This window comes from Hippocampus bargibanti, linkage group LG01, assembly GCF_051943395.1.
Source record: "Hippocampus bargibanti isolate YZ-2025 linkage group LG01, ASM5194339v1, whole genome shotgun sequence".
In the NCBI taxonomy this organism is placed as follows: Eukaryota; Metazoa; Chordata; class Actinopteri; order Syngnathiformes; family Syngnathidae; genus Hippocampus; species Hippocampus bargibanti.
The window spans coordinates 24,505,372-24,529,933 of NC_142734.1; the positions used below are offsets into that span (position 1 = coordinate 24,505,372).

Sequence of the window (24,562 nt, forward strand, 5' to 3'; positions counted from 1 at the left end):
CCCAGGGGCTGTCCCAAGGATCGCCTGTTCGCCCCCCCCCCCCTCTATGCACTGAGGTGCTCATCTGGGGGCACACATCTAAGATAGCCTGCCACCCGGGGGTCAACAGGACGATCCAACTCATCGCCCAACGGTTCTGGTGGCCGGGGTTCAGGAGGGACATCACCCTCTTCGTGAAGGCCTGCCCGACCTGAGCCCGTGGGAAAGCCTCCCACCAGCCCCCGGCAGGACTCCTCCAGCCCCTACCGGTTCCGTCCAGACCCTGGTCCCACATCTCCGTCGACTTCGTGACAGGCCTCCCCCCCTCCCGTGGCAAGACGGTCGTCCTCACCGTAGTGGACCGATTCTCCAAGTCGGCCCACTTCGTCCCGTTAACCAGGTTGCCGTCCGCCACCGAAACGGCTCAACTAATGGTTAACCATGTCGTCCGTCTCCACGGGATTCCGACGAACATCGTGTCGGACCGGGGACCGCAGTTCGTGTCCAAGGTATGGAAGCGTTTCTGTCGGTCCCTAGGGGCATCGGCGAGCCTGTCGTCTGGTTACCACCCCAGACCAACGGACAGACGGAGAGGAAGAACCAGGACCTGGAGGCGGCCCTCCGGTGCGTGTGCCTCCACAACCCGGCGTCGTGGGCCCTGCACCTACCCTGGGTGGAGTACGCCCACAACTCCCTGGTCTCCGCAGCCACAGGTCGGTCCCCATTCATGTCCGCCTGTGGCTATCAGCCACCCTTGTTTCCCACACAGGAGGGCCAGGTGGTGGTCCCGTCTATCAATCATCACCTCAGACGGGCCCACAGAGTCTGGAAGGAGACCAGGGACGCCCTGTTGCGCACCGCATCCCGGAACCGGCGGGTGGCAGACCGTCATCGGCGACAAGCACCCAGCTACCAGGTCGGGCAGGAGGTCTGGCTATCCACGAAGGACCTGCGGCTAGCAGGGTCCTCGGCCAAGCTGGGCCCACGCTTCACGGGTCCCTTCCCCATTGAGGCCATCCTCAGCCCGGTCTCGGTGAGGCTCCGGCTACCACCCACCATGCGGATCCACCCCATCTTTCATGTTTCCCTTCTCAAGCCAGTGGAGACCAGCTCCTTAGCCCCCACGCCCGCCCCCCACCTCCCCCCCGGATGTTGGACGACGGACCAGTCTACACCGTGCGGGAGATACTGGACTCCAGGCGCATGGGCAGAGGAGTGCAGTACCTGGTCGACTGGGAGGGCTATGGACCTGAGGAACGTCAATGGGTCCCACGTTCCTGGATCCTCGACCCATCTCTCACCCGGGCGTTCCATGCGGCTCACCCATCCAAACCTGGTGGGCCGCCATGAGGCGTCCATTGGGGGGGGGCACTGTCACATCTCGTTGCCATCCTGGGCGCGCCCCGCCCCTCCTGTCACCTCCTTCGCCACTCCTGGGAGACGGCCCCTCCAATCATTACTCACCTGGGTTCCCACAGCTGATTGTCATTCACTGATTGTGCCTTCTGTCTATATCTGCCTATCGCTCACTACCGTTTTTGGACTTTGCCGTTACCACTTCCGTGTTGCCAGGTCTGCTATTATTTAGTTATCTTCCTCCACTCTCCCCTGTTTGTTATTTTTTGAGGCATGTTTCAGTAAAGACTCTTGCTCCTTCCAAGCCTGTCACGTCGTGTATTTCGGGTCCTTCCCTTTCGCCAAACCCCGTCGCTCGAGTCCTGCCTTTTTGCACTCGAGCGTCGTCACAGACTATTGGTGATACTATTGGTCAGTCTGTTAATTAAGCAGATTTTTGACCAATACAAGGTGTTGGAAATAAGTAGCTTTTTTTCTGACTACCGTATTTCCCGAGGTAAAAGGCGCACACAAAAGTCTTCATTTTCTTCAAAAGCTGACCGTGTGGGTTATGCGCCGGTCGGTGCGGTGTGCCTTATATGTGAAGTCACTGAGCTGCAATAGGTCTGGCAACGACTGTCAGCAGCCACCGACTCCATTTCCTCCTATTGAAGATGTAGTGCGTAACCTCATCCTCTACTGTAGCACCTTATAATGTGGTGTGCCTTATACTTGGAAATCTTTTATACATTGGTATATTATATTTGGAAAACTTTTGCATTCATTGGCGGTTAATTCTTATGCCACTCCCTCTTTTCCTGCTTCCCCTTCCGGTGTATAAGACGCACGCAAAAATCCTTGATTTTCTTCAAAAGATGACCCTGCACCTTATCGTTCGATGCCCATGATATATGGAAAAAGTTTGAAAATACGGCATTCATTGGGGGTGCTGCGCTTTATACTCCGGTGCACCTTATACCAGTGTCTGAAACTCATGACAAAAGGTTAGCGGACACCAGGGCAGACAACTCTGAAAAGTTGCCTGCCCGGCCATAAAGTTGCCTGCCCCTTGAAACACAATAAGATGACTAATCGCAAAAAAAAACATTGTTGCAAAGTATAAAGGATTTTTTTTAATTAAGGCGGTACCTACCACAAATGCTCCCTTGCTTGATTTATGGTAACTATGGTATGATATAATATGTTGCGTTGTCTGCCCCAAGCCATGTGAACTCCTCTTTCTAAGTGCCTTTCAAAACTCTCGAGGACACTACAGTCACAGGATAATGTACGTTTACGTTTTGTAGCGTAACAAATTTTGTTGTTCGTTTGGAAATTTGCATACTCGGCACGGCAGCCAATCAGAAGCCTGATTCGTGCTTCGGTCTTTCCCAACCGTTATAAGGTCATGCATTTGCGTATCATTTTCCAAAGTAGATGCACAGAACCTCAGCCCCAGAAGAAAGATTCAAAAGAAGCTAACAACATTTATGACGCTACAAAACGTAAACATACATCATCCCGTGTCTGTAAAATGTCCTTGAGAGTTTTGAAAGACGCTTAGAAAGAGGAGTTCATGTGGCTTGTAGCAGTTTGCTTGTAGTGTTTGCTTTATCGAATAAATCAAACGTATAATTTGAAAAAGAAAAATCATTTTTTATTTTTTCTTGAAGAAGTTGTCGAACACCCGGGTAGAGACGTTTTGTAAGTTGTACGCCTGATGTAAAAGTTGCACGCCCCGGGCATCCGTGCAGATGTTGTCTCAGACACTGCTTATATACCGGAAAATACGGTAGCTATTAGCAATGGTTATAAAAACATGTTTGTTTTTTGTGGTTTCTTGACAAGTAAGGCTTTTGGAGAGGGCATTGAGAGCAGTTCTGAAAAACGCAAGCGACTGACCTGAATGTGCATATGTACTCTTTGCAATTGTTCTCCGATCACCTTCAACCTTGGGTTACAAACATTTCCATGCTCATACGCCAGAGTTCCCGTTTCGATCAGCGGTGAGTCGTGGATTTCATTGCTAGGCCTTCAGTAGTGCTACGTCTGAATCAATCGAGACTGGAAAAAGGCTGGTTTGATTTACTACAGGTCCACCAGAGAGTACCATTAGCCAGGAAATAAGATTTCTTAATGATGTCCATTTTTTTTCTTGAAAAGTCCAGCTTGAAAATGGCTTGAACAGTAAATCTCCAACCAAATCAGATTCTTCTCCTTCAGCCATTGTGGGTTGACAAAACCGCTATTAAATCAACACAACAATATATTTGCTTCTGCAGCTCGCTACCAATGCCGTGTGCTAGTGCTTGTGATCAGAGCAGTTTTTTGCAAACTATGATTGGCTAGTGACGAGCCAATCATAGTTTGCGAATACTGACACTGACCAGCGCCTCAAAGAAGCCTTTGGTATCTCTTTTGGGTCACCAACTCGAAATCTGATCGGTATTTGATCGACACATTGGATGCAACAGGGCCTGCAGAACTGATTGTGAAGGCGTCCAGGTACATTCCTGACCCTGGTAACAAATGATGGCGGAAATGTGATTGGTTAAATGTTTCATGTTAAATGTACGAAAACACACGTCTAGAAGGAGCATAATGGGGGAAAAGGAAGCTGAAAGACAATTCAAATTTTTTAAGAAGAATTCATGGACAAAATATAATTAATTAGTCTGTGATTCAGATATTTTTAGGCCAGCAGAGAAGGCTTTACAGGCCTTGGCAGTCCGCCACTGGAACAGTGGTGCCTTGACTCAAGAGTTTCATGTGTTCCAAGACCAAGTTCATTGAAATGAACAGCAATGTCATGAATCTGTGCTGGCAATCACACAAATATATACAATTTTCCTGATCTTTCCTGAAATTCCCGTAAGTGGAATTAGCGCCGTATTACTGCTGATTCTTATCACCTGTCCACTTTCAACATCAAATAACCCTCCTGTTGTAACTGTGGTTTTGATCCCGCAGGTATATAACCGAGTTTGTAAACCTAGGCAATGTCTCCGCTCTGCGCACGTTCAGAGTGTTGAGGGCATTGAAAACTATTTCTGTCATTCCAGGTAAGACTGGATTGGGCAGGGTTGGGGGCGCGAAAGGGCGTGGTCGGTGTTAGGTGTGTGTCCTTCCTTCCTTCCTTCCTTCCTTCCTTCCTTCCTTCCTTCCTTCCTTCCTTCCTTCCTTCCTTCCTTTCTTTCCCTTCCACCCTTCTCCTCCTTGGACAGGCTCTGTGAGTGGCGTCCGTGGTTCTTCCTCCTGGTGCGCTGGTGTTGTGCTCTTGCCGTGTTTGGTTTTGGTCATGGTGTGTGTTCTTGTGTGTGATCCTTCCCCCTGTTCCAGATATATAACAGAGTTTGTGGACCTGGGCAATGTATCTGCGCTGAGAACGTTCAGAGTTCTCCGAGCATTGAAAACTATCTCTGTCATTCCAGGTGAGACTCCCGTTTAAACACTAAGGCTGATCCCCTCCCACCTTTTCTTTTTGATTCACTCTGATGACGGTTATAATTTTTCAAGCAGCAGCAAACCAATTGGAGATTTTTGGTTGTTTTTATCCTCCAAAATGATCAAAAATGGTGCGAATACATTTTTGATAGGCTTTGCAGTCTCCACTAGGTCCCGAAAATGTCTTTGCACTCTTCTTACTCCTCTCATGATGAGGTTGGTTTTCACTGCAGCTGAGACCCCACCCCCACCTTAATACCTGCCCCACCCACTAAGTAGATGACTGATCTCCAGCTAATAACATTGTTGCAGTGCATTTATCTTTTCCACAACAATCAGTTAATTGTATCTGATTAACTCATTCACTGGCAGACGATGTGCAAAAATGTGTCCACTCCAGTGCCAGGGTTTTTGTCATTGTCACTCGAATTCCAGGACCCACAGAATATTGACTTTTCAACTACATCAACATTCAATGCAGTATGTCTGTGTAAGCTCTCAGTCGTACAGGTGTGGTCCATCATGAAAAGGTTTTCTTCTGTACTTCTTTGAAGGTGTCAGACGTTTCGCTTCTCATCCAAGAGGCTTCGTCATAGACCATAATCAGTCAGGACAATAGAAGTAATCAGTGTAGCCTCAAGGAAGAGTCTTCTGCTCCTCCCAACCTTAGAGCAGGGACCTATTTTCGGAGAGGTCTAGCAACGCCATCTCTGGACAGTAGGGATATATATATATATATATATATATATATATATATATATATATACAGTAAAGTCTCGTTATATCGATATTCTCGGGAGTCGGAAAAAATATCGATATATAACCGGACTATCGATATATCCGATCCTGCGGGCATGTAATTTTCTCCTTGAGTTCATAGAAATAGTATCATAATAAGCAGTACTATCGTTATAACCGATATCGATATAACGAGACTTTACTGTATATATGACGGGTGAAGAAATGTTTTCATGGATTCAATGGAGTGTTAGAAACCTTACACTCTCTTCTTTCATTAAAAAAGTTAATTCTTAAGTTATATGGGTCTGGAGTTACCTGAGCTTGAAATGGGGGCGTCTATGCGAAATGCAATACATACATATTGGTTGATATAGCGCTTTAACAACAGTTGCTGTAACAAAGCTGTAACAAAGCGCTAACATGGAAAAAGGGAAATGCTGCCCCCTTGTGGAAGGGAAAAACATTGCCAGAGGTCTGACCAGCGCTTTATCGGCACCACCGATACCGAAACAAATTCGGAAATGGCGCTTCACGTCATATTTTCAATTCCCGAATGGCAGTGAATGAGTTCATAATAGGACGGTGTCTCTCAAATTCACCAAAAAAATGTACACATGTAATGAAACATGTTGTTGGACGTGAAAATTAAGGATGAACTTCGCCCCCCCTGGCCCCTCCTGGCCCCTCCTGCCCCCCCCCCCCCCCCATCCCAAATCCCAAATCTACACTGTATTGTTAATATGTGAAGACTGCCAAGCCTAGTTTGTCAATATATCTCTTATGCTGCATGATGCTTCTCAGTCATTTGCTTTTGGAATCTTAATCTACTGATATCATGGCTGACAACTGCCATTGACAGTTTGTGTTTTTTTCTCCTTTATGTTTGGCTTTAGTTTGATGATTGATTGCCCCCCCGCTTTGTATTTAAAACCCAGAAAGAAAAAGAATCAATTCGCTTCGTGGATGCAGATGTAATGCGTGAGCGACATGACCCAAATCGTACATGCCCGTTTAATGAGCGGATGGAAGTAAAATGAACAACGTTTATACAAGGGGGCTTTTGTTTTCTCCCATTCTTCGATCTAAATACCGCAGGCAGCTGAAATATTATTTCCTCTCTCGCGGTGTCATTGATAGAAACGATTATTGGATCCACGGTTAACTGTGTAGAATACGTCTTTGTAGACTCTCAGTCGTACAGGATATATATATATATATATATATATATATATATATATATATATATATATATATATATATATATATATATATATATATATATATATATATATATATATATATACACAGTAAAGTCTCGTTATATCGATATTCTCGGGAGTTAGAAAAAATGTCAATATAACCGTACTGTCGATATATCCGTCATTTTGTGCCTCTTTTTTTTTGGGTGAGAGATGTTCCCCGAATGTTGCCTCAAAATGGCACATATAATTCTTTCATCGATTGCAAACATGTATGCTTTCCTCTTCAGTGCTTTCCTCTACAGTGTATTTGAATCATATTCATAACTGGATGTGAAACAAAATAAGAAAGCATATTATCCGAATCTGAAGCCATTGTTTGGATTCACAAGCAATGCAAGACGTCTTGGCGTGAAGTCATTTTTATTGGTGTTTTGCATTTGAATAAAAAGTGACATCGGTTGTCCTTTAATACACAGTATGGAATGTATGGTAATTTTCAAAATCACGCTTCAGCAGACAAAACAAGAAACAATTTTGCAAAAAAGCCGCCAAAAGAGGGCATCCAAGCGCCATATAAGAAACGGAGCTGGCCATATGAGCTCGCCATTTTGTGCCTCTTTTTTTTGGGTGAGAGATGGTCCCCCAATGTTGCCTCAAAGTGGCACATATAATTCTTTAATCGATTGCAAACATGAATGCTTTCCTCTTCAGAACTACACTGTATTTGAATCATATTCATAACTGGATGTGTAACACGAAAGCATATTATCCGAATCTGAAGCCATTGTTTGGATTCACAAGCAATGCAAGACAAGCAATGCAAGACGTCTTGGTTTTTCATTTGAATAAAAAGTGACATCGGTTGTCCTTTAATACACAGCATGGAATGTACAGTAATTTTCAAAATCATCACGCTTCAGCAGACAAAACAGTAAACGTTGCAAAAAACGATTGCATTCATATACAGTACAGTGGGCATGTACATAACACAACAGGGAAACTGCAATGCTTACATCTTACTGTATTATGTATGCAATTTAAAAAAGTCATCAATCTTCTTCTGCTTCCCATTTTTACCTTTTAACACAAACAGTTCAATCTCGTCTGCTACACACGAGCTGGTGTCTGAAAATGAGAATGGTGTCTGCTACACGGGAGCTGGTCACGTAACAAACTCACGTGACCAAGTCACGTGACTAAGTGATGGCGTGTATCAATATAAACATAGCAAAATGGCCGGCGGGAGATGAAAAAGAGCACCGTAGTAACCGGATTATCGTACAAACCACGAATCGTACTAAACGGAACTAATTATACATAACTTCACGTGACCAAGTCGACCAATGGCGCGACCAATGGCGCGACCGATACAGCGACCGATACAGATTTCGATAATGGTGGTACTGTATAGAAACCCCTAAGCAAATATTGATTCCCCTTAAACCACAGGTGTCAAAGTCAAGGCCCGCGGGCCAAATCCGGTCCGCCACATCATTTTTTTCGGCCCGCGAAAGCAAATTAAACTTGTTAAATTCCATGATGATTGCTAAATATCTTTTGTATCGATATAAACATAGCAAAATGGCCGGCGGGAGATGAAAAAGAGCACCGTAGTAACCAGATTATCGTGAAAACCACGAATCGTACTAAACGGAACTAATTATACATAAAAAGACTAGAAATGTGCACGGGAAATGAAAATAGTGTCGTAATAAGCAGTATTATCAATATAAACGATATCGATATAACGAGACTTTACTGTAATCCATTTTTTTGGTTACTGTTTCAGATTTCATACTCGTTTAAGTTGGACCTGATGTGTAAACGGGACATTCCTCAAAAAAGAAATAAAGGGAAAAAAATCCAATATACCAATATGCAGTACATGTAACATTTTTTGTGTGTGGTTGATGTATTTTTTAAAATCTAAAATATAAATCCAGACTTTGAGATGCAAGGAATGTAAATATGCGTGCGTTGTCGATGCCAAAGCAAGTGTCAACATATGAAAGGAGGAGGGGGGGGGGGCATGTTGCTCTCCACATCTGACTTCCTTCCTGCTGGCCTGGTGTGAAGGCCCGGTCTGAACACTTTCTGTAGGGGACGCCAAGGTAATGTGACTTTGTCGTCAGAGCGCAGGGTTGCTTTGTGATGACCTTTTGACCCCCTCACACCATGCAGTTCAGCAAAGCGGCCACCCGCCACGGCGCTGGCATTGAATTGTGACCCATTCAGCCTTGGAGTTTAAATGACCTGCATGTGCCCACCCCCCACTCAAAACCCCCCATACCTGTTTCTCAACCTGCCTGTGCATCTGTCTCATGGCCCCTCGTTGTGCTGCTGTGCTTTCCTCTCACTTTTCTGCAACCTTCCCCCTCTCTTTCGGAACATCCACCATTGGCAATCAAATGCAAATTCCACTTCTTTATTTTGCTTGGAAATCTTTTGAAAAGAGTGGGAAGGCTTTTGGATATTTCTTGTTAGTTTTTGTTTTGTATAGTTGTGTGTAAACTGTCAGTTTGGTTCGAATTGTTTCGATCCGTCAGTCAACCTATTCTCAACATTTTAACCACAGTTACTTCCTCTATTAAAACGCTATGTTTGAGATACATAATAATAGTAATACAATTAATTTATAAGTGTCTTTCAAAACTCTCAAGGTGACTTTACAGTCACAGGATAAAGTTTTTCTGTGGGTGAGCAGCGGCAGCCACATGCGTCAGCGTTCACTCTACCCCAAAGTAACTCAAATAGATAGAAAGCTCGCTAGCTAGGCAATGGATAGCAAATAAAGAGAGATAGATTGAAAGATGTTGCAGTGTAGGTTCTAGGAAGCTTTGCCTTGGTTGGAGGTTCAGTTGGAACCATGAAGAGAACATGACAACAAATGACAGGAAACGAAGAAACGACCTCACCATGATCAAGCCAACGTGCTAACCAGTCCAACACTCTGCTGCATGATGCATTTTATTTCTGGATCATTTATTTGAGGATTATCTCAAATCATATCATTACGATTTCCTAATCCCACTCTGGGATGGCATCCACTGCAAAATCCTTTCCTGTTCATGGAACAGAGTGCCACCCTTGGAGCTAAATGTACAGATCACCTGGACAGCAATTAGGTCATTGGGGGGGACGTAGTGTGGAAAGACTCCAAGCTGCCGATTGGGTCTGTTGTGCGTCATCGTTGTTTTTGGTCTTGTTTCGTGGCTCCTCCCCCTCAGGCCTGAAGACCATCGTGGGTGCCCTCATCCAGTCGGTCAAGAAGCTTTCAGATGTGATGATCCTGACCGTCTTCTGTCTCAGTGTATTTGCACTCATCGGTCTGCAGCTCTTCATGGGCAATCTGCGTCATAAGTGTGTCATCTGGCCAATCAACATCACCGAGAGCTACCCGATCAACGGCAGCTTCGATTGGAACGACTATATTATGAACAACAGTAAGTGTTAAAAGGACCAAGAAAACAGTGTGTCGTTTTGGCACTGGTGAGAAAAAAAGCAGAATTGATGTGAAATGACTTAAGTACTAGTGGGCTCAAAGAATTGATGGACATTTTGCAAAATAAACAAATATTACCTCATAAAATATGACTGTCGACTAGTGCAGCGTGTTCTACCAGAGACAAATTCCTTGTATGTTCTACAAACAGTCATACCTCAGCTCACGCACTTAATTGGTTCCCAGAAAGTGTGTGTAAGGCGAAAAGTTCATCTGCTGAACATTTATTTGCCATAAGAAACCATTAAAATGAGAACAATCCGATCACATTAATCCAAATCCAAAGAAGTTTTTCAACCTCTTCTATTGCCTGAGACTGTTGCTTAGACAACACAGAAACACCCTTAATAGCTTCCTTGTTCTTAAAGGACAACCGACGTCTCCGGACAAGTTGTGTCCATAATTTGTAAAATGGCTTCAAATGACTTCTACTGAGCGTGTTTTAAAAAGATTCCACCGCACATTGCTATATTTTACGTTTTAAGACTTGCGCTGAATATTCAGGAAGTCTTGTTTTTGAGTTGGTGACGAGTCCGTACGTGACGTCACGAAAGGAACGCCCCCTAACCGAAAAAAAAAGACACATTGTAGCAGTCCTTCCATCACGTGAATGTATTTTGCTGTATTGTTTGGTCTGAAAACCTTGTGTTGCAACCAAAAGCCGCCAGAAGAGGGCGTCCAAGCTCCATATAAGGAATTTATCAGCCTGTGGAAACGGAGGTGGCCACGGGAGGTCGCCATTTTTTGCCTCTTTTCTGGTGATCGTTTCTCCCCAATGTTGCCTCAAAATGGCATGGAATAAATTACAGTAAAGTCTCGTTATATCGATATCGGATATATCGATAGTCCCGGTTATATCGATACTATTTCTATGCACGCACGGAGAAAATTACATGCAAACAGGGTCGGATATATCGATAGTCCCGGTTACATCGATATTTTTTCGGACTCCCTTGAATATCGATATAACGAGACTTTACTGTATTTAATCGATTGCAAACATGTATGCTTTCCTCTTCAGAACTATTTGAATCATATTCATAACTGGAGGTGTAACAAGAAAGCATATTCTCCGAATCTGAAGCCATTATTTTGATTCTCAAGCAATGCAAGACGTCTTGGCGTGACGTCACGCCAATGCCCAATTCGCAGCTCATTTTTTTTTGCAGATTTTGGACACTTTAAGTCATTTTTATTGGTGCTTTGCATTTGAATAAAAATATCATACTGCGTGTTTTGGGTATTTTAGATGCTATAAAACGTTTTTCTGATGTCAGTTAAAAAACAAAAAAGTGATGTCGGTTGTCCCTTAAGTATGGTAGCAATGGTCGACTTAGCGTCCTGGTACTGGAACGCTAAGTCACACAAACGCACACCTCGTTCGTGTTTGTCGATGATCTTCTTCTGCTCGCCCGTCATTTTTGTTTGTGTCCTCTTCGGCTTAACACTAGCCTGTGGTGGGGAACTGAGGTATCACTGTACTTGGCCAATAAAGAGGATTCTGATTCAGATTCTTTTTTTGTGTGTGTCTAGCAAATTTCTACATCCTGCCTGGCCAGTCCGATGCTCTTCTCTGTGGAAACAGCTCAGACTCAGGGTGAGTATTGTTCCACAGTTCTCCTCAAGGTCCTGAACTGAGCAGACGAAATCAATACAACAGTTCAATCAAGGTTCAAAACAATCCCATAATGTTGATGCTGGCCAAACGTTTTTTATTTGGTCAACATTCAGAATTGCCTAACATGACCAAACCCAGAAAATTGGTTGTTATCTAAGCTCTGCAATGTCATTTTCATCTATGAAAAGGTTTCTTCAGCTGTCATCTGTACTTCTTTGAAGGTCTCAGATGTTTCGCTTCTCATCTAAGAGGCTTCGTCAGCAAAGCCCAAAAAAAAAAAAAAAAATATATATATATATATATATATATATATATATATATATATATATATATATATATATATATATATATATATATATATATATATATGCGGGCGGCCCGGTAGTCGAGTGGTTAGCACACCGGCTTGCATGTTCTCCCCGGACCCGCGTGGGTTTTCTCCGGGTCCTCCGGTTTCCTCCCACACTCCAAAAACATGCATGGCAGGCAGATTGACCACTCCAAATTGTCCCTAGGTGTGAGTGTGAGAGTGACTGTTGTTTGTCTTTGTGTGCCCTGCGATTGGCTGGCAACCAATTCAGGGTGTCCCCCGCCTCGTGCCCAAAGACAGCTGAGATAGGCTCCAGCAACCCCCGCGACCCTAATGAGGAATAAGCGGTACGGAAAATGAGATGAGATGAGATATATATATGCGGCCCGGTAGTCGACTGGTTAGCACACCGGCTTCGCAGTGCAGAGGTCACAGGCAGATTGACCACTCCAAATTGTCCCTAGGTGTGAGTGTGAGAGTGACTGTTGTATGTCTTTGTGTGCCCTGCGATTGGCTGGCAACCAATTCAGGGTGTCCCCCGCCTCGTGCCCGAAGACAGCTGAGATAGGCTCTAGCAACCCCCGCGACCCCAATGAGGAATAAGCGGTACGGAAAATGGATGGATATATATATATATATACACATATATATATATATTTACATTGTGAATGGATGACTAAGATTGACACCAGCCACCCCTGTGACCCTAGTGAGGAAAAAGCAGTTCAGAAAATGAATGAATTCATATTTTGTCCAACTTTTGGGGCCTTGTGACGTCGAGGGACACCGTAAACAGACTGAGTCATTTCTGAAGCTTTGCTACCTGCCATTCTCAGGCGTTGCCCAGAGGGATACACTTGCATGAAAGCTGGAAGGAATCCAAACTATGGCTACACCAGCTTCGACAGCTTTGGATGGGCCTTCCTGGCTCTCTTCCGACTCATGACACAGGACTTCTGGGAAAACCTCTACATGCTGGTAAAGTTGACATATTCACTCACTACGATGAGTCCTCGAGAACAGGGGTGGGGAAGTTATGGCCTACCAGCCATATCTGGCTCTTTTGATGATTGCATCTGGCTGGCCGATAAAACTAAATACATATTATCACTTTCCTTTTTGGGCAATTTTGATTGGATGATACTGACTTAGGTGGCCGTGCATGTTGAAACAGGTAAACGGCCCTTTTAAATAAGTATAATAATAATAATGTATAATAATAATAATAATAATAATAATAATAATAATAATAATAATAATAATAATAATAATATAATTGTAATTTGCAATGAAACAAGACCATGAATGAAACAGTCGAATGTCAGTTGCACTTTGACAAGCCCCATCTAACGTTAGCATCTGCGAGAGACAGCAGAAAGCAAGCGTGTGTCATGATCTGCTTGGCGACCAACGGGGGGCGCTGTCCGCCCCGCCTGCACCTGCACAAGTGCTGGTCGTCCCGATCAGATTGGCGACCAGCGGGTAGCGACTTCAGCCCTGCCTGCAGCCTCGCAGGTGCTGGTCGTTATAATCAATGACACTTAAAAGGACACCTGGCACGACCATCCCGTGCCGATTGATTGTTTGTTTGCTGCTTGGTTGCAGCATGCATCGTGTACGTGTTTGTTTAACCTTGGCGGGCTTTTACTTTTGGTCTTCTTTTGCTACTTTGTATTTTTTCCATTCAGATCATTTTGATGTTTTACATTTTGTTCCTGCTGACTTTATTTTAATACAATTTGTCAAACAACCTCCTGCTCCCTCCTGCCTGCTTTTTGGGATCCGAACCCGTCATCACCACCTCGCAAAACCGTGACAGAATGAATCGGCCCACCATCGGATCCCGCAGGTACATCGGACCCGTCTCATTTCCACCCTGTGCCTGGCAATGCTACGTCCACGTTAGCGAAAGCCTCGTCGCGTTTGAATCGCGTCACTCGACGAGCCGCAACGTCCACGTAAACGTCCGGCCGAGACCTCCTTCCAGGTGGCCGTCCAGGGTGACCCTGGGTGACTGGCATTGCACGCCCACGTCCAGCCACGCTGTCGTCGTGCATGACGAATTGAGTCTCATCCACGACGAGCCGTGCAACGTCCGCGTCAATGTCAGTCCGAGACCCCACTCACCGCCGGATCCCGGAGCGGCTCTGGACTGGTCTCGTTCCTCCGGAGCCGGGCAGTTCACGCCCACGTCGGCGTCCGGCCGAGACCTGGTCCCATACGGCCGTACGGGGTGCCATTCTGCGCCTGGAAGTTCGACGTCCACGCAGAGCCATGCGCCGTGGCGTGAACGTGCGAGAGGGATCGCACTCACGCCCACGACGATCCGTGCCGCGTCTTCGTCCACCCCAGGCCGAGTCCCGTTCCCATCAGGCCGCCGCCCGTCGTGTGCTGGAGAGGCAGCGGTTGCCCTCTCCACCGACCGTTCCCTGGCGAGTGGACCTTTTTGGGAGACTGTTGGGACTTCTGGAAGCAGCCCCTTGAAGGGGGGGTACTGTCATGATCTGCTTGGCGACCAACGGGGGGCGCTGTCCGCCCCGCCTGCACCTGCACAAGTGCTGGTCGTCCCGATCAGATTGGCGACCAGCGGGTAGCGACTTCAGCCCTGCCTGCAGCCTCGCAGGTGCTGGTCGTTATAATCAATGACACTTAAAAGGACACCTGGCACGACCATCCCGTGCCGATTCATTGTTTGTTTGCTGCTTGGTTGCAGCATGCATCGTGTACGTGTTTGTTTAACCTTGGCGGGCTTTTACTTTTGGTCTTCTTTTGCTACTTTGTATTTTTTCCATTCAGATCATTTTGATGTTTTACATTTTGTTCCTGCTGACTTTATTTTAATACAATTTGTCAAACAACCTCCTGCTCCCTCCTGCCTGCTTTTTGGGATCCGAACCCGTCATCACCACCTCGCAAAACCGTGATAGAATGAATCGGCCAACTATCGGATCCCGCAGGTACATCGGACCCGTCTCATTTCCACCCTGTGCCGGGCAATGCTACGTCCACGTTAGCGCAAGCCTCGTCGCGTTTGAATTGCGTCACTCGACGAGCCGCAACGTCCACGTAAACGTCCGGCCGAGACCTCCTTCCAGGTGGCCGTCCAGGGTGACACTGGGTGACTGGCATTGCACGCCCACGTCCAGCCACGCTGTCGTCGTGCATGACGAATAGAGTCTCATCCACGACGAGCCGTGAAACGTCCGCGTCAATGTCAGTCCGAGACCCCACTCACCGCTGGATCCCGGAGCGGCTCTGGACCCGTCTCGTTCCCCCGGAGCCGGGCAGTTCACGCCTACGTCGGCGTCCGGCCGAGACCTGGTCCCATACGGCCGTACGGGGTGCCATTCTGCGCCTGGCAGTCGACGTCCACGCAGAGCCATGCGCCGTCGCGTGAACGTGCGAGAGGGATCGCACTCACGCCCACGACGATCCGTGCCGCGTCTTCGTCCACCCCAGGCCGAGTCCCGTTCCCATCAGGCCGCCGCCCGTCGTGTGCTGGAGAGGCAGCGGTTGCCCTCTCCACCGACCGTTCCCTGGCGAGTGGACCTTTTGGGAGACTGTTGGGACTTCTGGAAGCAGCCCCTTGAAGGGGGGGTACTGTCATGATCTGGTTGGCGACCAACGGGGGGCGCTGTCGGCCCCGCCTGCACCTGCACAGGTGCTGGTCGTCCCGATCAGATTGGCGACCAGCGGGTAGCGACGTCAGCCCTGCCGGCAGCCTCGCAGGTGCTGGTCGTTATAATCAATGACATTTAAAAGGACACCTGGCACGATCATCCGGTGCCGATTCATTGTTTGTTTGCTGCTTGGTTGCAGCATGCATTGTGTACGTGTTTGTTTAACCTTGGCGGACTTTTACACTTGGTTTTCTGTTGCTACTTTGTATTTTTTCCATTCAGATCATTTTGATGTTTTACATTTTGTTACTGCTGACCTTTATTTTAATACAATTTGTCAAACAACCTCCTGCTCCCTCCTGCCTGCTTTTTTGGGATCCGAACCCGCCATCACCACCTCGCAAAACCGTGACAGCGTGCAAGTTAATGAGCCATGTGCAGGCTAGCTAGCCGTAACTTTGCCGATGGACCCTGCAAGTTGACCTTCATTCCGATCGTTTGGATGGATTTTTTTTTACCAATCATAAGGAACGGAAAACTATTCATGTTAATGGTGAGTACTATCACAAAGTTATTTTAAATAATTTTGACATTTTGTTGAAATCGCGTGTGTGCGTGTGTGTGTCTGTGAGTGTATCTCACTGAAAAACATTATATAAATACTAATCCAATGAAGTCCAAGATGGCGCCCGAGTAGGCAGCCTCAGCAAGTGCTCTCAAGAGCCTTGCTTTTTTTGTTGTTGTTTTTGTCTTGTTTTGTGTTTTCTTTTGTCACTTTGTGTTGTTGTGCATCGTGTGGAACGGATACAGATTGTTTTTCAGCATTTTTGACCACGACATTCATCAAGGAGGAGACTGTGCTGAGCGGTTGCGCCTTTTCGGCAGCATGAATATGCCAGTACTGTTTTTGAATGGGAGGAATGTCGGAGCCATTCGACTGCCATCGCTGGACACCAAAGGGGCCATTGTGCTTTTTTGCGCCTGTAATGGGCAGCATCTTCACAGCCCCGCTTTGTTTAGCGGAAAGGTCAGTGCTGTTGGACAGTCTGCGGGTGGATGGATACATGGCTTGAGGAGCCCGCGATAAGAAGAAAGGAGCGTCAGCACAGAGCGCCGATGCATATGTTGAACTGTTGCGGCTTGGAATTGAAGCAGATTTATGTGGAACAGGAGATGTGAGACAATCTCTTTTCGTCAATGGATGCTACAGCTGCGTGTTTGCTTTCAACATTTAGCTTGTAGTCGACGTGCACATTCCACCATGATGTCCCTGATCCACTGGTGGAAAGGCGCTTTGATCCTCTCCTCTTTCATCTAGAACTGCTTCATTTCATCACAAAGAGGGTACAGCAAGTCCTGTAGAATGAATGTCTCTCTGTGTCTTTGTTTTGTCATATTGTCTCTATGCTGTCATATTATTTGTTATTTAGTTTTTTTTTTGTTCTTTTGGCTTCCAGACGGCGCCGCGAGAGTGGCTGCCTTTCCAGCAGCTCATGTATTTTGTTTTTCTACTTTCATTCCTTTCATCACTTTGCTGCTGTGAAATGTAAATGTCTCCACTGTGAGACTAATAAAGGCATATCCAATCCAATCCAATCCAATAATAAATAAATAATAGTATTTGACTTTTATGGCTCTCTTAGTCAAGAAGTTTCCCGACCCTTGCTCTAGAACATTAACGGACAACCGACACCATTTTTTGTTTCCTAACTGACATCAGAAAAACGTTTTATAGCATCTAAAATACCTAATCAAGTGGTTAGCAAGCCGACTTCACAGTGCAGAGGTCGCCGGTTCGCATCCCGGTCCTGCCTCCCTGTGTGGAGCTTGCATGTTCTCCCCGGACCCGCATGGGTTTTCTCCGGGTCCACCGGCTTCCTCCCTCACTCCAAAAACATGCATTACAGGCAGATTGACCACTCCAAATTGTCCCTAGGTGTGAGTGTGAGAGTGTCTGTTGTATGTCTTTGTGTGCCCTGCGATTGGCTGGCAACCAATTCAGGGTGTCCCCCGCCTCGTGCCCGAAGACGGCTGAGATAGGCTCCAGCAACCCCCGCGACTCTAATGAGGAATAAGCGGCACGGAAAATGAATGGATGGATGGATGCAAAACACAAATAAAAATGACTTGAAGTGTGCTAAAACTGCAAAAAAATTGAGCTGCGAATTGTGCATTTTCGGAAAGTCCCGCCCCCAGTTCGTGACGTCTTGCCTTGCTCGAGAATCAAAACAATGGCTTCAAATTTGGAGAAGATTCTTTCTTGTTACTCATCCAGTTCTGAATATGATTCAAATCGTTCTGAAGAGGAAAGCATAAGTGTTTACCATCGATTAAAGAAGTCCTCCCGTATCAATACGAAACTGGTGAAGGACATGACATACGAAGCACATATGAAGCTCCCTGAATAAGCAATATAGCATCAACTTGGGTGATGTGTGGCATATAAGGACATGAATAACAAATAATAAGCTACAAGATGTCAACATCAACGCAGATTGTTTAATGGTTGCGCATGAAAAACGTTTAAACTTTCAAGATTAAGAGTCACGAACTTGCATATCAATGACAGCGGTTATCCATCGCTAACTCCGGTTAGCTCCTCGTTCCAGCAGCTGAATGTTTGTCCGATCGGTTTGCTCCACTATTATGACAATTGTTCTCTTTCACCACTGGAAGCAACTTTCTACCAATTGTCAGGCTGAGAGGATGACAGTGGTTATCCAAGCGGGGATTCGCACACTCCGGGGAGCTCCTCTGCGCTATACTGCTCTGCACCGTTGGAAATGGCTGTTTTGTCTGCTGGGAATTTGTGTAAACTTACACCTTCTTTATGCGTGTTACCGCAATTGGCTGCCACACGATGATTCACCATCACGTTATTTATGTAGTTTTCCTTCTAATTTCGCGATCAACACAGTGTTTTCAGACGAAACAAAGTACCCAAAATGCATTGTGTGTCACTTTCTTGGTCAGGGGGGAATGTGATGTCACTTCCGCCATTGTCATCAACTCGAAAAAAAGACTTCATGAATATTTAGCGCGAGTTTTATAACTTCAAATATAGCTATATGAGGTGGAATATTTGTAAAATGCGCTCAGTAGAAGTCAATTGAAGTGATTTTACAAATTATGGACGTAACTTGTCCAGAGGTGTCGGTTGTCCTTTAAGCACAGTCATCAATGATCAATTGATCCAATCAATGATCAAGACTCCAAACTAGGGCTCGGAAAATCCTACTGGACCCTCCGCACCCTGCCCACCACCTTTTCCAGCTACTCCCCTCAGGCAGGCGCTTCCGATCCATGCGCACCAAATCCAGCAGACATTTAAACAGCTTCTTCCCCCATGCCATTAACTCTTTGAACTCTTTGAACTCTTTCAACAGTAGCCCAAATGGAACTGTATAGTGCCATTTAGCAATTTTTTGATGATGATACTAGTGCAGCGTGTTCTACCGGAAACAAATTCCATGTGTGTTCTACATACTTGGCAATAAAGATGATTCTGATTCTGATTCTGATCATGTTGGTACCTCAAATTCTTTTTGGTCCATCAACCTTTTTTTGTTATTGTTGTTTTGCCTTTTTGGAGAAGAAAACACATGCACATCTAGTTCCATTGACATGACTGACAGCTGCTCGTTTCACCTAGCAGCTGATGGACTGAATCTTCACAAAAGCAAGCAAAGATTGGGTGGTGTTTGCTCGGTGACGGACAAGCCTTTGCTCATGTTCACATTTTCAGACTCATGACGTCACTTCCCGTGAGACTCAACTGCACACAATGTCCATTTTCACATTAGGTCTGTGTAGGCTCTCAGTCGTACAGGAGTGGTTCATCGAGGAAAAGGTTTCTTCAGCCGTCATCTGGACATCTTTGAAGGTGTCTGACGTTTCGCTCCTCATCCAAAGAGCTTCATCAGCGAACTAAAGTTGTGCTGGTAACCCTGGCCCTACATCCTTAATGGACAGAGGTGGCTAGTCCCCCGAACTTAGAGAAGGCACCTAACAGAGCAGGGGTCTGGCCACCTCTGTCCATTAAGGATATAGGTCCTGGGTTGCCAGCACAACTTTAGTTCCTGACAAAGCTCTTCAGATGAGCAGCGAAATGACAACTTCAAAGAAGTACAAATGACGACTGAAGAAACATTTTCCTCGATTTTCACATGAAGTATGTCCTAATTCTCCATGGCTCTTTAAAGGAACTATCTTGCAAATTATATTTGTAGAATTTTGAAAGCACACATTGTCGAATTGCACCGGTCATTACACCGCCAGCCAATTCGGATGTAGCCTTTGTGTTTTCTTGGCTGACCAATGCTAACACCATAGCTCATTTGCATTAAAATTGGTGTCCAATGGAAAAAAGGCGCTCAGTACGGCGCACTGAACCATTACCCGAAAATGAATTTAAACATACTGGAGTTAAAGCGTGATGTTGAAAGGTAAACCTGATTAGCTTCCGTTTCGGATTATTTCGTTGGCTGTGTTTGTGGCATACAATTGGAGATCAATTTGCCACACCCCCATCTCTCCAGCCCCCTCAGTCACGGCATGATATTGAAATATTCTTACAATTATTTATTGTAAAACCTTCAATGAATTGATTCCTGCAATGGTTTACCACAATCACATTTCACCACTGTGCTGCAAATTGCCCATCTTTTCTTCAGTACAGTGATACCTCGGCTATACCTCGGCTAATGAATGCCTTGACTAACAAACCTTTCGGCTTACGAACGTTAAGTTCACGAGAGTTTAATCCTGGCATACGAACTATTTTTCGGGATACACACGGAGCGCCACAATGAGTGATGTGTCGTTTGCGAACGAGCCCGTTCTCCTAACAAGGAAATGGCAGCCGACTATTTTTCGTCCTCTATTCCCCGCCCCCAGTCTTCGGTTAAAGCCGCACGTGATTGGTCAAGAACGTAGCCGTGGGGGCAGGGTCGCAGAAACGCAGAGCTGCAGATAAAAATAGATTAATGTCGCATGTGATTGATCAAGAACGCAGCAGTGGGGTCGGGGGGTTACAGAAACACAGAGCTGTGAATAAAAATACATAGGCAGATGACAGAGAGAGAGTGAGAAAATGGATAGAAAACAGTGACATTTGGACTCCTTTCAACTTTATTGATAGTTCATAGGCAGAGTGTAGACTGCAAGGTTAAAATATCCCATAAATCAGGCACCACAAATAACCCGCACAAGCCATCTTTACACAAAAAGATATCAACTCAGCTAAACAGAACACAATGATGAGGAAGTAGGTAAAATTATCGCAGAGAAATCACGGCAACTTCACTCGTATATCGTCAAGAGGCAACCTGGAAGTTCATCATCCATTGATGATTTCAAGGCTCGCCACGGATGGTTTAGAGAACTTTAACCGTTGTACAGGGATTCATAGTATCATTCGTCATGGTGAAGCAGCAGTTCTGACGATAAAGCTGCCAAAGCTTCCAAGGAATCATTCCTCAAGATGGTGGAAGAAGAATGCTACGTTCCTCATCAAGTGTTTAATGATTAAACTGGCCACTCCATTCCATCTTGCCATCAACGACCATCATTTATTATACATAAAACAATGTGTATTTTGTGTAGTATTAAGGCTTAGAATATTTGAAAGTAGAAAATTACGTTTTATGGTGACCTGGGATTATTCTCATTTTAATGGTTTCTTACGGGAAATTAATGTTTGGGATACACACTTCTCTTGACACACTCTGTCTGGGAACCAATTGAGTCCGTAAGCCAAGGTATCACTGTATAAAGTTCAGTCTAATTTTTATAACCAAATTGCACAGAAGGAACTACCAGTGAGGTGGAGCATGTCTACCAAATTCATCAAAACTTGATGAACTAGACCAGGGGTGGGCAAACTTTTTGACTCGCGGGCCACAATGGGTTTCTAAAATTTGACAGAGGGGCCGGCCGGGCCAGGAGCATTTGGAGGGAGTGTTTGGGAAAGCATTAAAGAACAACCAACATCTCCGGACAAGTTGTGTCCATAATTTGTCAAATCGCTTCAAATGACTTCTACTGATTGTATATTACAGATATTCCACGGCATATAGCTATATTTTACGTTTTAAGACTCGCGCTGAATATTTCGGAAGTCTTGTTTTTGAGTTGGTGACGAGTCCTCACGTCACGTCACTGAAGGAACGCCCCTGACCGAGAAAGGACACACTGTAGCAGTCCTTTTAATCATGTCAATGTATTTTGCGGTACTTTGTTTGGTCTGGAAACTTCGTGTTGATCCGTGTTGATGGCGAAATTAGAAGGAAAACATAAATAACGCGATGATGAATCCCTGTGTCTTGTGACAAAAATGTTGAGCCATTTCCACATGGAGCTTTGTCGCCATCTTCTGCCTTTTTTGGGGTGCGACATTCCCCCCCTCCCCTGATGCCTCAAAATGACACAGAATAAATTCTTTAATCGATTGCAAACATGTATGCTGTGCTCTTCAGAACTATTTGAATCATATTCATAACTGGATGAGTAACAAGAAAGCATCTTCTCCGAATCTGAAGCCATTGTTTTGATTCTCGAGCAAGGCAAGACGTCTTGGCGTGACACCACAAACAAGGGGGCGAGACCTTCTGAAACTGGCCACTTCCGGTTTCGATTTTTTGCAGTTTCAGCACACTTTAAGTCATTTTTATTGGTGTTTTGCATTTGACTAAAAATATCATACTGCATGTTTTGGGTATTTTAGATGCTATAAAACGTTTTTCTGATGTCAGTTAGGAAACAAAAAAGTGATGTTGGTTGTCCTTTAAATGTAGTACGTCTGTGTAAGCTCTCAGTCGTACAGGAGTGGTCCATCGATGAGAAGGTTTCTTCAGCCGTCATCTGTACTTTTTTTTGAAGGTGTCGGACGTTTCGCCTCCTATCCAAGAGGCTTCGTCAGCAAACTAAAGTCTTACTGGTCGTATCGGTTCTATTTATGTATCCCTAATGTCCTTAATGAGTAGCAGTATCTTACATTGCAGGAGTTTCTGAAAAACTACAAAGAGTCCTTTGGAAACACAAAATTCCTACTTATTTCAAACCGATAAACATGTTAAGGCAAAAATTAGTGCATCCAAAAGATAGGCTGCCAAATGAAAAACAAAGTAATGTAGTTTATTCGATACATTGTAAGAATGAAAATTGTAAAGAGCAGTACATTGGGGAGACTCAACAAATTCTAAAAAGTAGACTTTATCAACATCTCAGGGATAATACTAGTGGGCCTCAATCGGCAGTACATTTGCACCTAAAAGCTTTTTGACGACAATGAGGTTAAAAACTTAGCGAAAGAACATAGATGGTTTGAAAGGGGAGTAAAAGAAGTGATTCTCATAAAACAACTAAATCTTTCATTAAACCGGTCTGGTGGGATGAGGTTCAATTTGGATCATTCATACAATAGCCTGCTTAGGCAACACAGGTTAGGCAACATTCGTAATGCTGACCGGAGGGAGTTTGGCAAACAGGCTAGTCGTTAGTCAGGAATGTACAAACAATCAGTGGGGCCACAGGACTGCTCCCCCCAACCTGAGAGTTGGGACCTATCATAACTGTGTCCGGCGCCGCCATTTCTGGACATTAGGGATATATAAATAGGACCGATACAACCAGTAAGACTTTAGTTCGTTTACGAAGCTTCTTGGATAGGAGGCGAAACGTCCGACCCCTTCAAAAAAAAGTACAGATGACGGCTGAAGAAACCTTCTCACTTTAAATGTAGTGTGGGCAAACTTCATAGCACAGTAAGAACACTTACAACCCATATTGGATTGGATTTGATTTGCCTTACTTAGTCTTGTAGTGGATAAATTAACATTTCACAGCAGCGAAGGGATGAAAGGGATGTTTTTTGATTGATTTATTAATAGTCTTTCAAATGTGAAAAATAGCCCTTATCAGTTCATACATTTGTCTCAAGGAATATGCAAGATATAGCGTTTACATACTATTTTGCAGATATTGGGAGGAGGAAATGGAAATAGATTAAAATAACATACGCACTTTGATTTATCAAGATCTAATAAGTTTCAATCGGAAGTGGAAAGTTAAAGAAATCAACATTCATTGAAAAATGGAATCACTTTCAACATTCAAAACATATTATCACACAATGAAATACTCAAGCTCAATAATATCTACTTGTGTTAAATTCCGCAAAATCATGGATCCTTACCGCACGCTCTACAAACTTGCCACGGACGCCCTCGCCATCACGCGCAAATAGTACATGTGTATTGTTGCCAGCACACAGACATAGGCTACCGGCAGTTGAAATTTGCATACTCAGCACAGCAGCCAATCAGAAGCCTGCTTCGTGCTTCGGACTTTCCCAAGCGTTATAAGGTCATGCATTTGCATATCATTTTCCAAAGTAGATGCAAAAGAACCTTAGCCCCAAAAGAAAGATTCAAAAGAAGCTAACAAAATTTGTGACGCTACAAAATGTAAACTTACATTTTATATATATATATATATATATATTGTGATATCATGAGAGGCTAGCTCTCAGCGGGACGGGACAAGAAGTGCAATGGACGACAGGTTTGGATACAAACAAAAGGTTTTAATCAAGGGTTCCAGGGGGAATTCACAAGCAACAAAGGTTCGAATAGTGTCTCTTCCAATACTTGTCAAAATAAAGTCTCTTCTGCTACTTAAATCCAAATAAAGTCTCTTCTGAGGTAAAACTGAAGACGGAGTTCTTTACAAGAGTCTCTAGGCCTCACCCCTCTTGACGTCCTCGTCATGTAGCCTAGCCACCTTAGCTAGGTTCAAATTCAGTGTCCAGTC

General features: G+C 44.8%; 1 protein-coding gene across 7 annotated transcripts in view; it reads left to right on the forward strand.

Moving 5' to 3' along the window:
- scn8aa (sodium channel, voltage gated, type VIII, alpha subunit a) overlaps positions 1–24,562 on the forward strand; it is a 168,625-nt gene that overhangs the window by 39,708 nt on the left and 104,355 nt on the right. For 4 of the 7 annotated variants that reach the window (XM_089004869.1, XM_089004872.1, XM_089004848.1 and 1 more), the window contains exons 6-9: positions 4,654–4,745; positions 9,929–10,144; positions 11,737–11,800; positions 12,968–13,109. In XM_089004869.1, the coding sequence (XP_088860995.1) occupies positions 4,654–4,745; positions 9,929–10,144; positions 11,737–11,800; positions 12,968–13,109 (514 nt within the window). Of the gene's footprint in view, positions 1–4,284; positions 4,377–4,653; positions 4,746–9,928; positions 10,145–11,736; positions 11,801–12,967; positions 13,110–24,562 lie in introns of all 7 variants that reach the window. The other 3 variants (XM_089004857.1, XM_089004888.1, XM_089004880.1) reach the window with 1 other exon arrangement.